Genomic DNA, 13,425 nt, shown 5'->3' on the forward strand with positions numbered 1-13,425 from the left:
TTTACCCATATTGGGTGTTCGCAATATGTATATTATTAGATAAGCTGTTATTCAGATGTCATAAGTAGCTGATAGCTATCTAGGCCATACGACTGCTGTGAAAAAAGGCACTTCCAAGTCTCAGGCTTTTGGTAAGACGCAGGTCAGGCTCTATGGGTCAGATTGCTGACTTCTTCCTTGCTTCTACTCACAAGCACTGCTACTCCCCATTAATTGCATTCTATTTTCTCCCTACTTTTTAGCTTCATTCCCTTCTTCATCTGCTAGCTTGATTTCTTAGACTCAGCTCACAGAGAAGAACTACAGTATTATCTCTTCTGGGAGAAGCTGCACGAGCACCTTTGTTCCTTTCTTAAAAATAATAAAAAATAATAATCTGGCTGTCCTGCAAGAGGGCTAGAAGCTGACCCTATTGATTTCAATAGGTTTGAGCGTTACCTTGAGCCACCGGCATTTCATTGCCTAGCAACAGCCTGCACCCAGTTGCTCAAGGTTACTATAGCAATGACTGTCTAATGCTGGTTTGCTATCAAGGAAATGATTAAGAGCATCTGCCACTCTTAATGCTGTAACTTCAAGGGTTTTCCCTCTTCCTTTCCCCTTCCCTTTCAGTTTTGTATTGTGAAACTAATGCGTCATGAAGACATGGGGAGATTCAGTTCTGAGGAGAGGTGGTGATCTGATACATTTTTTTTCAATTGGAACAGATCTGAATGAGACAACAGTACCAAATAGTTGTTCTTCCCACATCACTTAGAAGGATCCCAGTGCTTGTTGAAGCCAATAATCTTTCCTAGCCTTATGTAAAAGAATGTGCAATGCCAATGTGCCCTTCCTCCGTTCAGCTTTAATTTGTCTTCATAGGCACGCAAAAGATTACGGACAAAAAACAAACATGGAATTTTATCCACAGCTTCCCACAACACGGACAAACCTTTGAGTCAGCCACTTTTGCTACCACAGCACAAATAGTTTGCACTGCGAAAGCTAAAACAGCATCCACCTAACCTAGTATATGTGAACACAGTTTGCCTGGAGTCCAAAGTTCAACCTTTACTACTGGGCCAGTGAGTGGCACAGAACAGCACTGCTGTTCTAGTAGGACCCATGAATGGTCCACAGGATACTGTTTTATGGTCTCTTGTTAGAACATTCCTCATTTTTGCCAGACCAGAGAAAGTTATTTATGGGACACAGCCGTATCACACAAATAGAAAGAAGAGTTGCACTGATGGCTGCCAGTTAGCTAGCGTTGGAAGCATGACGACTATCTGCACGCATTCTGGAATTGTTATGTCAAGTCAGAAATCTGGAATCCTCTACATACATAAGGACATATGAGAAGCGGTGCTGGATCAAGCCAAAGGCTTTAGTCCAGCATCCTGTTTCTCACAGTGGCCAACTAGATACCTCTGGGTAGTCCAGAAATGGGAAGTGAAGGCAATACTCCTGCTGTTGTTCCTCTGCAACGGGTCTCCACAGCCGTACTGTCACTGAACCTGGCCATGGCATATAGCTATAATGAACAGCAGCCATTGATAGGTTTGTCCTCCATACTTCCCCAGAAGCAGGCTGTACTTGGCCCGCTGAGACTTACACCCAGAAAAATGTGTGGCAAGTGGAAACTGCAGTCTAAATGAATAACCACCATTTTACAAATAATCAGATCTGGAAACCTAGTTCACACCTGGCTAATGGCGTGTGAGTACATGTGTACATGTGTGCACATTTTGTTAGTTACATATTTGACAATACTTACAGTTTTCTCAGAAATCTCCTTTACATAGGAAAGAATGACAAGCTGGTCACAGAGAGGTGCCACTCCACTAATGTAAAATTCAGTATTGAACTGGGAAACTGAATGGCAAAAAAGAAACAGGCCTTAGTGATAAAACCAAAGCACTAATTGCATTAATTGTATAAAGCAACACTTATACTGTGTAGCACTTCCAGTGCGCAAGAAGCATCATAATTCTTATACAATTGATATTAAGAACTTCCCTTACACAGATCAGCATTCATCTGACTTTCCAAAAAACAAATTCAGATGTATATTTTGCTATTCCCGTGTCCCCCCCCAAAAGTGTGCAGTTTTGAATGGCAGCATATAAGTTTTCATCCTAGGCAAATATCCTGTAAATCCAAATACCAATAGGATAGAACAATGTATCTCAAACTGTGTGGCCCAGCTGACACATTAGGAGGCGTGAATGTGCTTTACGGCACGTTTGCAACCCTCCTGAGCTGGCGCAAGGGACTTGTGCGGGCCTAACTGATAGTTAGGATTGCGCCCTTGCTTACTTAACTAGATTTGATTTTGTTGTATGGCGAGTTAAAAATTTCCCTGCTTGATGATGTCATTTCCGGCCATGACATCACTTTGGGTTAATGACATCACTTCTGATGGTCCAGACAGATTTTTTATTCTAAAAAGTGGGTCCCAGCACTACAAAGTTTAAGAACCACTGGAATAGAATGAACAGCAACAGCTACGGCTACTGAATAATATGGCTAGACATATGACCAGTTTAATATTCAAGGAAAGTTATTTGTAACTTTAATATTGTAGCCATCTTACACACACATGTGTTTGGCATGTATGTATAACTGTTGGAAGTGGCACAATCCTGATTTGCAGTCATGTAAAAAAAAATTCTGGACAGATATGGTGAATGAAATAGTAAAAATGTCTCATAAGGACATTCTTTTTATATCCAAGGTGGTTTTGAATACATGAAAATATGGATACTTGAAAAAAGTAATTAGGAAAGATGATTTGCTTGTTTTTTAATTTTTTTATGCACTAAAGAGATGATGCTACTAAACATGGGGAAAAATTGCAATCAAAAAGCTCCAACCATCATAACTGCATAATTCATGATCAAACAAAACAGGGAAGGTAAATTTCTAAACAAAATCTAACTTCCCCAGAACAAAGTATTATAATTTAAACTTTGAAAACTCCCCCAAAAAGGGTGAGTGAAGAAATGAGTGAGAAATGAGCACTTTGTCTCATGCAGGGAAGACAGGGTGGATCAGGATAAGGGAAAAGCACACAGACCTCCTAGACTTGTAACGGCTTATAGTGCAGCTTGTACACCAGCTGAGAGGGGGCAAGAGGAGGGGAAACTGAGTCTAATGGGAATTATCACATGTAGGGGCTGCATTTGTATTGGCACTGAATCAACCCCAAATGTTATCCAGGCTCAGTGAAGACAACAACACACTCAGTGAGGACACACTCAGTGAGGACCACTCACTCACACACACAACACTACTCAGTGAGGACCACAACACACAACACCCTTCTTGTTTTTAAGAAGAGGTTATGTTCAGTTTCAAAATCCAGCATCTGTCCTTCCTTCCACTCAAAACTGAACAGAATGTAGCCAACATTGCTGAGCCCAGATGATCAGTTCATCCAGCAAACATCTTTGCTCACCTAGCTGCGATCTCTGCTGGAGCTTATTTATGGTTATAAATTAAGAACCAGGCAAGCAATGAATTGGAAAATGTAAAAAGAGACAAAGTAGGAAATGATTGCATTTCTCTTAAATGGAAAGATGTGACAAGTGAGCTGCACATTCAACACACCCTTTCACAGAGTCAAACCTGACAAGATTTTATTCCTAAATGTTATGCATAAATCCAGCATTATTCTTCAATACCAATTGAAGCATATTTAAGAAAGCTTAAATGGGATGTTGTTTTACTTTCATACAAGGGCGGTCAAATTTAGAAGCAATTACACTGCTGCTGCGGTCTTATTTTTCTATAAAAGTGACCAGAGCACTACTACAGAACAAGAAGTTGAGGAAAGAGTACTTTATAATACAGTGCTCCAGAGGTAATAAAACTTAGAAGGCAAGTGTTTGGGGTTTTTCTCTTTTCCTTCCCCAAGGAGTAAGCCAGCATAAAATACACTTATACAACGCCAAACTGGAATATACTGTTATCACCATAAGGACTTGTGCTGCATCAGACACACAATTCAAGTGCAACAGTTAACTTTAAGTGGGAATTATTAGCTCCTGTGGCAGACTGTCAGGTGCTGTAGGAGGTAGCAGGGAGGACTTAGAGCATCACTCTATCTGTGACATACTGAAAGCCCTTAAAAAAAAGTAATGACCTATGAAGACTGGATAGTCAGGAATCCAATAGGAACCATCTATCCAGGCACAGGGGACAAATGGGAGCCTGTCCCAAGAACAACCTCAAGTAAACCAGAGAATCTGGCAGAGCCTAGTTTCTTGAATGTTATAATAGGACAGACCGATTGTTATATGACAAAGCCAATGTAGAGGCAGATTGGAAGTTAAAGCTAAGGCTTATACAATATATCTGGCAGACGGGCACAGGGGGTGGAATGCAATCATAACTTTTGTCTTAAATCTTTCCCCTAACAAACTACTACCCAAAAATCTAATAGTCTGCATGCACATGTCTCTGCAGAGCACTTTTGGAAGACATTGCAGCTATCTTCCACTATTTTCTTCACAAGCAAAAAGTTCAGCAAACTACTTTGTAGCCAGCCCAAAGGTTTCATGGTCAATGCTTCACATCATCAGCACTTCCAAGTGGACACAAAGCAATGTGTCTTTCCCAAAAATGCACAAAGTGGTTCTTATTTTGGAATAATCATGACATAAGAACATAAGAACAGCCCCACTGGATCAGGCCATAGGCCCATCTAGTCCAGCTTCCTGTATCTCACAGCGGCCCACCAAATGCCCCAGGGAGCACACCAGATAACAAGAGACCTCATCCTGGTGCCCTCCCCTACATCTGGCATTCTGACTTAACCCATTTCTAAAATCAGGAGGTTGCATATACACATCATGGCTTGTACCCCATAATGGATTTTTCCTCCAGAAACTCGTCCAATCCCCTTTTAAAGGCGTCTAGGCTAGACGCCAGCACCACACCCTGTGGCAAGGAGTTCCACAGACCGACCACACGCTGAGTAAAGAAATATTTTCTTTTGTCTGTCCTAACCCGCCCAACACTCAATTTTAGTGGATGTCCCCTGGTTCTGGTATTATGCAAGCCTCTTGAATGACAGGGCTGTTATGGACGGTTATTTATAAACTTTTGTGACACATGCATGTGTCCATCCACCTACACAGTGAGAGCAGGTCCATATAATACTCTATTTAGAAGAGCAGTTCTTGCAACTGCAAACCTCTTGTGCAGCTGTGTACATGAATCAGACCTAATCAGACCAGGATCAACAGTAGAGGACTCTACGTGACTCTGGCAGGTAGGACATGGGATCAAGCCTCAGGTCCAAACAAGAGGACATCCTTGTCCATAGAACATTTTGCAGGAAGTAGGTCTTATGTGTGGATGCTCATCCATGAATAGCCTCGCTCATGTATTCATCTGCCACAAAATGTGCTGGAGGGATCAGATGAAAAAGGTTTACCTGGGTATGAATGTAGATGCACAGACATTGGTTTACACCAAGCATGTTGGTTTAAGAGACAGGTGGCAAACTCAACGCTCACTTCCCGTACTAGGGTACTATGAGAACCAGCCATAATGTACTTGATATACTACACTTTAGTCAACAACAACAAAAAGAAGAAAAAAATTCCAGTTGATCACTGGGCTGCCTCTTATGATTAACCTGGATATCATTAAGTGTCTGAAAGTTAAAAGACTAGACTACCATGAATCAAACAGATGTTCTTGTACAATACAAGATTCCTAAGCAAGATGCCCCTAAATGGTATCAAGAGGTATTGTAATCTCTATTAAGACATGGATAGATGACAACCTTCTCTCAGCCTCTTCCAAACCATGCTTAAGAGTGATGCTCACATCATTCAGCAGAGCCAGAGTGCTGTGACCTGAAACCAGAACGGGAAATCTCAAACAGATTGTTAGCAGCTAAGTGAGATAAAGCACTGATCCTCAGATATGTAGGGAAGACTGTGGGCTGGAAGAGGGAAGATAAAGAAGCTGTCTCCACAAATACCCCACCCTTACAATATGTGCCTGGGCAGATTTATGACAACACAGCTCTTCTCCTTCCACCCTTGCCATTTCCTTGGTGTGTCAAAAGAATATGGTTAAATAGCATTCGTCATCTATCTGTATGCTACATTCCAAACTGTATCTCTTCACTTGTCACACAGGCCACATGTATGCAACCTCCTTTCTGACAGAAGTTGTAACAGTGGTGGAAATCAGACTACAACATATCAGGTGGAGAAGTAACTACCCTGATTTACACACAAACGTGACCAAATCACCACCAAACCGAGCAATCTAGCCAAGCCATCTAGTCTCTAAAGTAAACTGCATCTCTTTTCTTTAGGAATGGATTACCAGTTTTCCCCAGAGACTATCTGATAGCAGAATAGAAGTGTTCTGCATACTCTGAATTATGCTGCCACAAATAAGGTTTACATTTTTTAAAAGATCAAGCAAAAAACATGATTTTTACACATATTATGCTTATCTGAACGTTCACAACAAACATGTTGTGCTCATACCTATTTCCACGTAACGACTAGGCAGGTCTCGCATTTCACTGGCATGTCGTTCTTTTACCGAGCATATCTATAAAACAGTATATTAATTAATGGCAATTTGGAATTCCGCTTCAGGACACAGAGTTCAGACCTGCATATAGGCAAATGTTGCAAACAGGGCAATTATGATTTCAGTAGAGATGGCATTTTAAGAAACTCTGTTTCTTGTAACTGGTACAAAACTCTTCTCTCAAAGTCAAGAAGGATCAGGTGGGATGAAAGTCTGGAAGAGTATGGCCTTCCTTGTATTTGTAAATATAGCATCAATGTTACTATAATTGCTTTCACTTATTACAGACAAGTAGCCATATTAGCAAGTTGTAGCAAAAACGAAAAAGTTCTGGGACAACTTAAATACTAATTTATGCAGTGTGAATTTTTGTAGGACAAGAGTATGTCATAAAATCTATCTGATAAAAGATTCCTGACTATAAAGGTTGATGCCACCACAAATCTCACAGTCTTTAAGATCTGGCATAGATCATTTGTTTCTTGTTTGATTATTATTTTTTTACCACAGCAGGGCAATGTTTTTCTGCTTTCAGAAGTGCTCACTGTAGGTTAACATTATGAGCAATTGCATGATAGTTTAAAAACATATAGAAGTAACTTGATTGTGGAGTTAGAAAATGCATGTCATATAATAAACTTAGGATAAAAATGCTGACAGAACTGTATGGTGCATTAGACTTTTTTAAAAGCTATTAACTGGACAATCATAGGCATGACTACTCAGAAGTAAGTTCCGTTGTGTTCAATGGGGCTTATTCCCAGGGAAGTGCATATAGGATTGCAGGCTAAGGAACTTATTTAGCGTCCATTCTCCTTCAGAGATGACATCTCTTGATTTCTCATCTACTACTGCTTTGTAGAAAACTGTTTTGGGAACACAGGAACTAATTTGGGGCTAATTGTTTTCTGTGGCCTCCCTAATGCATTCAACATCCCATTCCCACAGGTTTAACTACCCTTAGAAGAAAGGCCAGATGAGAAAGGCTTGCCAAAACATTCTGCTAAGCACTTTTTGCCTAGACTAAACATAGTTAATGAATTTCTCTTTTAACCGTGCTCAGAGCAAATCTCTGGAAGACAAAGAAAGGAAGATCATCCCGCAACCTTGCCTACTGCACACGCTCAGAGAAATCTGTCTGACCACTGGGTATTTGTCATTATTCCTTCTTATGAAGGTCAATCCAATGACATTTCTATGGCAGCAGGAGTTCTCTGCACAGTAGTCAAATCAAATTCCCTTCTTTTTTTCCCCCTATCGCCTTCACTTTTCAGAAATAATCCTCTGTTTGTCTGTGATAGCAGCAAGCATTTATTACAAAGACAGGTAATTGTACCTTTACTGAATTTCCCCAGCCAATAATCAGTGTTAAATTATCTTTCCAGCAAAGGCTGCAGGGATACATATCAGGACGAAGGCTTATATCGTCTCGGGGCACGTTGGTGATTCTTTGCTTAGCAATCACGTCGAGTATCTTCACGCCCTGGAAGTTTAATACACAGTAAGAGAATTCAGTGTGGCACCTCATACACAAACCACAGTCCTGAAATATCACACGACAGGTCATAGTAAGGTGGCAGAATGATCCTACTAGGGAGCACCGAAAGAAATCCAGTGAGTGGGTAAAAGAAGCTGGGGCCAGTTGGAGGAAAGCTGCCTATGTCAGTTTGTCTCTTCTGCTGCAAACTATAATTTTGGATGAAAGTACATGAGCAAGGCAGGCAGGCAGGCAATGACAACTTCTTTCTGCAGGCACTATTTACCATCAGGACTTACATATGCACAGGAATATCTATGCCCAAGAGCTAAATGTGCTGTAACACTTCTTACAAACCATATAAAAGAATTTTTCCCTGTCATTTTGTTTTTCTTTTTTAATTATGATGATCTAGTTTTTGATATCTCGTTAAAGAAACCAACTTTCCCCATTGTGGCTCATCTATGAAAATACAGCTACAAATTCATCTTGAGGTTCTCACTACTATCTCTGCCAAGAGTGACACAATTAAAGCATATATTCTTCAACCATCTGCTGGGAATAGATGTGACAGCTGAAGAGTGGCCTCCCTTGAGAGGAACCCAGAATACTAATCAATGGTTGAGAACCATCACACAGAAGTCACAAGTCATGGCAAGACCTGACATATTTTTATCTATATTATTAAAGTCAACTACTGCTTTAAGCCTGAGACTAACTCTATCTATTCAAGCACTTCCCAAGCTTATATTAAATGAATGTAGTTATCAACTGCCTAATTTGTTTCTTTGTATTTTACATTTCTATTTCTGGTTTTATTTTATTGTTATTATACCTCTTGATATGATATGATATAAATCCTATACAGAAACATGGGCTTTTCCAGTTACTAGTTTTGCTCAAACCTTCCTGAACACCATTCATGGGTAGTCCCTCAAGGTTGTTCTACTATTTAATACAGTTCTAGTTCTTTCATGTCCCCAATACTCAAAATTGCCAAGATGAAACAGGCGAAGTCTGACGACTACTTTTGCAGCTCCTAGTCGGTTTGAGTTTTAGTGGGAGCCATCTTTGAAAACTCAGTGGTTTACTTTTATACTACAGCGCACATGCTGCTTTAAAAAAACAAACAAAAAAACCAGGCAGCTCTCAATTAACAAAGGGAAATTAACAATTCCTGGAAAATTGTGAATATATAAAAACACATAAATAAAAACCGGTTTTCCTACAACGAACAATGGGATTTGCCTGGGTTAGGGAAAAAGCGATTTAATACATTGATGACTGGTGACTTCTGCTTGCCCAAGATGGAGTAGGAGAATGGTAAAGGAAGGAGGCTACTGGAAGTGAGAATGGCTACTGATTTAAATAGCTGAGAAAGAAATGAGAAAAAACAAAGATGCTGACAAGGAAACTGAGAAAGCGGTGAGTGGCAGAGCTTAGTCCCAGGATCTCTTATCAGTTATCTTCTTGGGGGGGAGCGGACTCCACTTGCTGCTTCTGCATGAGGCAACCACAAGGAATTGCTTGCTCTCTCCACTCAGCAGAGTCTCCCTTTGCTGCCTTCCCCTGCACTTATGTCCAGGCACCAGCACGTTTTGAGCCCTCCAGCCCAGTCCTTCTGCTTGGAGACCATGGTTTCCCATAATGTCTGAAGCAAACCACTGAGTCACTGAGAGCATCCAGACAATTAAAACAGTTCAAGACAATCCACATGAAATAACCTCAGGGTAACAAATAGCCAGCCCTGCAATACCTACCATATTATTGGCCCAAGCAATTAGATTTCCTCTCCATTTAACACTTCTTAGATTTCCTTCTCCTTCATGTAAAACAGAAGGCTTCCATCTGTTCATCCATGTCTTTTCGTATAACAATAACTAGGAGGAAAAGACACAAAAGAAACCTGCATTTTGGTAAAGATACAAAAGGAGCCATTTGGCTCATCATTAAATATCTTCTCATCAGTTTATATTAAAGTGCATACAATGTAAACATAAACCAGAAGCTTTGCTTATCATTGACAACAGAGGAAGTTTTACATTTTAGAACTGAAATATGACACCTAGAATAAGGACTAGCCAAGAACTGTATAACCATGAAAGAGTTAAAATGTGCCTCCCTTTCAACCACAAAGATAATCTCATATATAAAGCTGGTGCTTCACATTGACAACTGATTTTGTGGGCACCTGATAGACACAATTACCTCACCTTTCCCTTTTAGAAGGAACAATTTTGCAGTCAAAATAAACAGCATTTTCATCTACGACATTTTAGAAGTGGTTTAGCAATACGAATGAAAACAGTGGAAACAGTAAGTAAAACCCAAGTCCACGTATCCAGGATATGTATGATATTTTGTGAGTATAGATCCCACTGGATCAAGACCCTTTTCAAATAAAATTTTTCAAAAATAATTATAAAAGGTAAAATTATATAAAACTATCTTATGTAAAGTCACTATTAAAAGGGCTTTTTGCTTAACACAGAGTGACTATTATACAAATAGCCACAAGATGGTACCAAATGACAGATATTTCAAATGAAAAAATTCAGAAGTTAAGTTTAGAATTAGTGATGGAAAGTTAGATTAGGACAAATTGGGTAAAAGCAAAAGTGCAATATAGAAGAGAAACAGGCAGTCCAGAGTGTACCACAGCTTAGCTGAAATCTAGAAATTAAGACCATTGAGTCCCATTGCATTCACTTCAAAGGCACTACATTAGTTTAAATGAATGCCCTTGATGGGTTGAATGCAAAGTAAGACAGGTACTGTAATTGGAAATCAGATGTGTATCTGCAGAACGCATGATTCTTCATCATACAAAGGCTGGGCACAGAAATTAGTATTTCTAATCGCCAACCCATCACTTCTAAGAAATGTAAAGGTTGTACCTAATTTGGATATTTTAATTTGTTTAAATATCATTTACATTTGCCTTGAAAGTGTCTATGAGTTAGAATTTTCTATGTAATCCTGGATCAGTCACTGAAACCCATATAGTGAGAAATCTGCAAGTCTCATATGACCAGACAGTGCTCAAATCTCTAGAAATCAAAGTCCAAACGAGACTTATTAACCAAGGTAAACAAATACTTTCCCTGAACCAAATTCTACTAGTATAGAAGCAAACAAGCATTCAATTTATACAAAACTCTCCATTGGGAATAAGAGAAAAATATTGTAAAAGTTACCTGTCTACTATGTATGATTATACAGTATTAGTACTTTGAAAAAAGGATGCAAATGTTCACTTTGATTTCAAATTTTGTTTAAAAACACATGACAAAATGCTATTCAATTCAATAATGTGTTAATAATCTGTAATGGGCAATATGTTATACATTTTTGTTTATCTACATTTTTGTTTGTCAAATTAGTTTGTCTAATTTCATCCAAGCAGCTAGCAAAGCAGAAGAGAGGTGCTCTTGGAGGATGTGGTCTGAGAGTTGGAGACTTAGGCCCAAATCCTCACCAGCTTTCCAGCTCTGACATAGCTGTGCCAATGGGGCATGTGCTGGATTCTGCACTTGGGGGGCAGTCATGGACCCTCTAGGTAAGGGAATGTTTTATCTTGGAGCTGCTTTACCCTTACCCTGAAGTTGAAAAGTTGATTAGGATTGCACCCTTATTCACCTAATGTTCAATTTTTTATTGGATTTGATCAAGTTACATACCAGTACCATCTGTTTCCTCCCCCCCCCCCACAAAATTAAGAAGAGAGAACATAGCAAGGCATTGCTGAATAAACTGAATTATTGAATTTAAATAATGTTAACTTTTCAATAATCTTAACACATTTCTAATTGGGAGATTTCAAAGTTGCATTCTGCTGTACAAACTGATGCCTTATGAAATGCAAATCAAATTCCAAACTTGGACCAAGTTTCAGAATATTGCATATATCTATTTTGCATAACATAATAATGAGCACATATAAAATAAAAATTGAATACAAAATTGAAATAGATCTAATATTTGTGCTTTGGCTACTTCAAACTAATTCAGATGCAAAGCCCTCCAAAAAGTGTACATATTTATCCAAGAACACAAACATTGATATTTGTAAAATTCTATTTGTTTCTACCCTATTCATCATTAAAGTGTAAACAGTTTTTCTTACTCATTTCTTTCTAATTTCCCTCCAAAATATTAATAGGGGTTTTAGAGTCTCTACAAAGTCAACTGAAATTAAAACATTGGCTTGCATTGTAAGAGCTTTAGAAAAATCAGCTGAAATTTAACGTAATTTATTTAGGAATTTCATTTTAGTATAGGCCAGCTGGAATGGTCTTCAGAACAGGTAGAAATTTACTCTAAGATACATTTTTCTTACCTTTAATAATTTGCCTTTAGCCACCAAGAAAAGGTATGCTTGCAGCTACCTAAAAATTGGCTGGTACCTAAAAAACTGACATTGTAGTTATCCCAGCACAGAAACTAAGGTGCAAAAACAAAAATGTTTATGTACAAGTCTTATGGGTGTGAGCACCTCATACATCCAAGGCTATTTCTACCAGCAGTGCACTGGGATCAGCTTTTCATTTGACAGCAGAATCCAACCCATAATTATGCCAGAAAGACTGAAGCATTGGTGCTCCTATCTCTTGCCGGTACCACAGTTAAGGAGGAGATTTCAGACAGTGTTAACCCTATAGGCTATAACAACCACTGTATCCAAGATTGTCCTGGTTGGGGGGGGGGGAGAATATCTACAAAATAACTGGTCTTACAAACAGCAGGGAGAAATGCTTTGGTAGGCCAGATGCAATTCATGGCACTGTCTGCCTGTCCCTCAAAAGTAACTGCAGAAATCGCTTACAAGCAGTGCTGTCCCACTAGTTCAACAGACAAATAAGGAATCAGCAGATTGCCAAGCCCTTAACTAGCTGTCACCAAGAGCTAAGATGGTCAGTTACTGCAACCTGAGCCTTTGTCCTGAGTTTTGGCCAGAATTAAAATATATGGAAGCAATATAAAGATGATTTTGTTTGAACTGGTTTTAGTTGCCAGAATGAACTATTAATTGGGCAAGAGCTGCTAAGAGTTTAATACTGTGGTTTGAAACAGGTTGCAATGTGTTTTGGGTGCGTCCATGTTTTAAGGGTTATTTGATCCATTTCATCTAGGGAAGGCTGCAGTTACCTGCCATCCTGAGTCTAAGGAAAAGAGTACCCATGAAAATGAGTACACAAACATAAGCACTGATAAAGTAGGACACAGTCTATGAAAGCTTATGCCACAATAAAGCTGTCAGCCTTTAAAGGTGCTGTGTGACTCTCTCTGGTTGTTACTGTAGGTTCTGTCTGGATGAGATCTGGTATGTAAGCACTCTATCAGCAATATGGAAATAATAATGCTGGGCATATTATGGGTATCATTATAATCGTTATAAG

General features: G+C 39.3%; 1 protein-coding gene across 2 annotated transcripts in view; it reads right to left on the reverse strand.

The window, feature by feature from the left end:
• Positions 1-13,425, reverse strand: part of VPS41 (VPS41 subunit of HOPS complex) — a 134,384-nt gene that overhangs the window by 47,492 nt on the left and 73,467 nt on the right. For both annotated transcript variants that reach the window (XM_066627387.1, XM_066627386.1), the window contains exons 8-11: positions 9,787-9,906; positions 7,886-8,032; positions 6,501-6,567; positions 1,760-1,857 (exon numbers count right to left, since the gene is read on the reverse strand). In XM_066627387.1, coding sequence (XP_066483484.1) covers positions 1,760-1,857; positions 6,501-6,567; positions 7,886-8,032; positions 9,787-9,906 — 432 coding nt within the window. The remainder of the gene's footprint in view (positions 1-1,759; positions 1,858-6,500; positions 6,568-7,885; positions 8,033-9,786; positions 9,907-13,425) is intronic.

Source organism: Tiliqua scincoides, chromosome 5, assembly GCF_035046505.1.
Source record: "Tiliqua scincoides isolate rTilSci1 chromosome 5, rTilSci1.hap2, whole genome shotgun sequence".
In the NCBI taxonomy this organism is placed as follows: Eukaryota; Metazoa; Chordata; class Lepidosauria; order Squamata; family Scincidae; genus Tiliqua; species Tiliqua scincoides.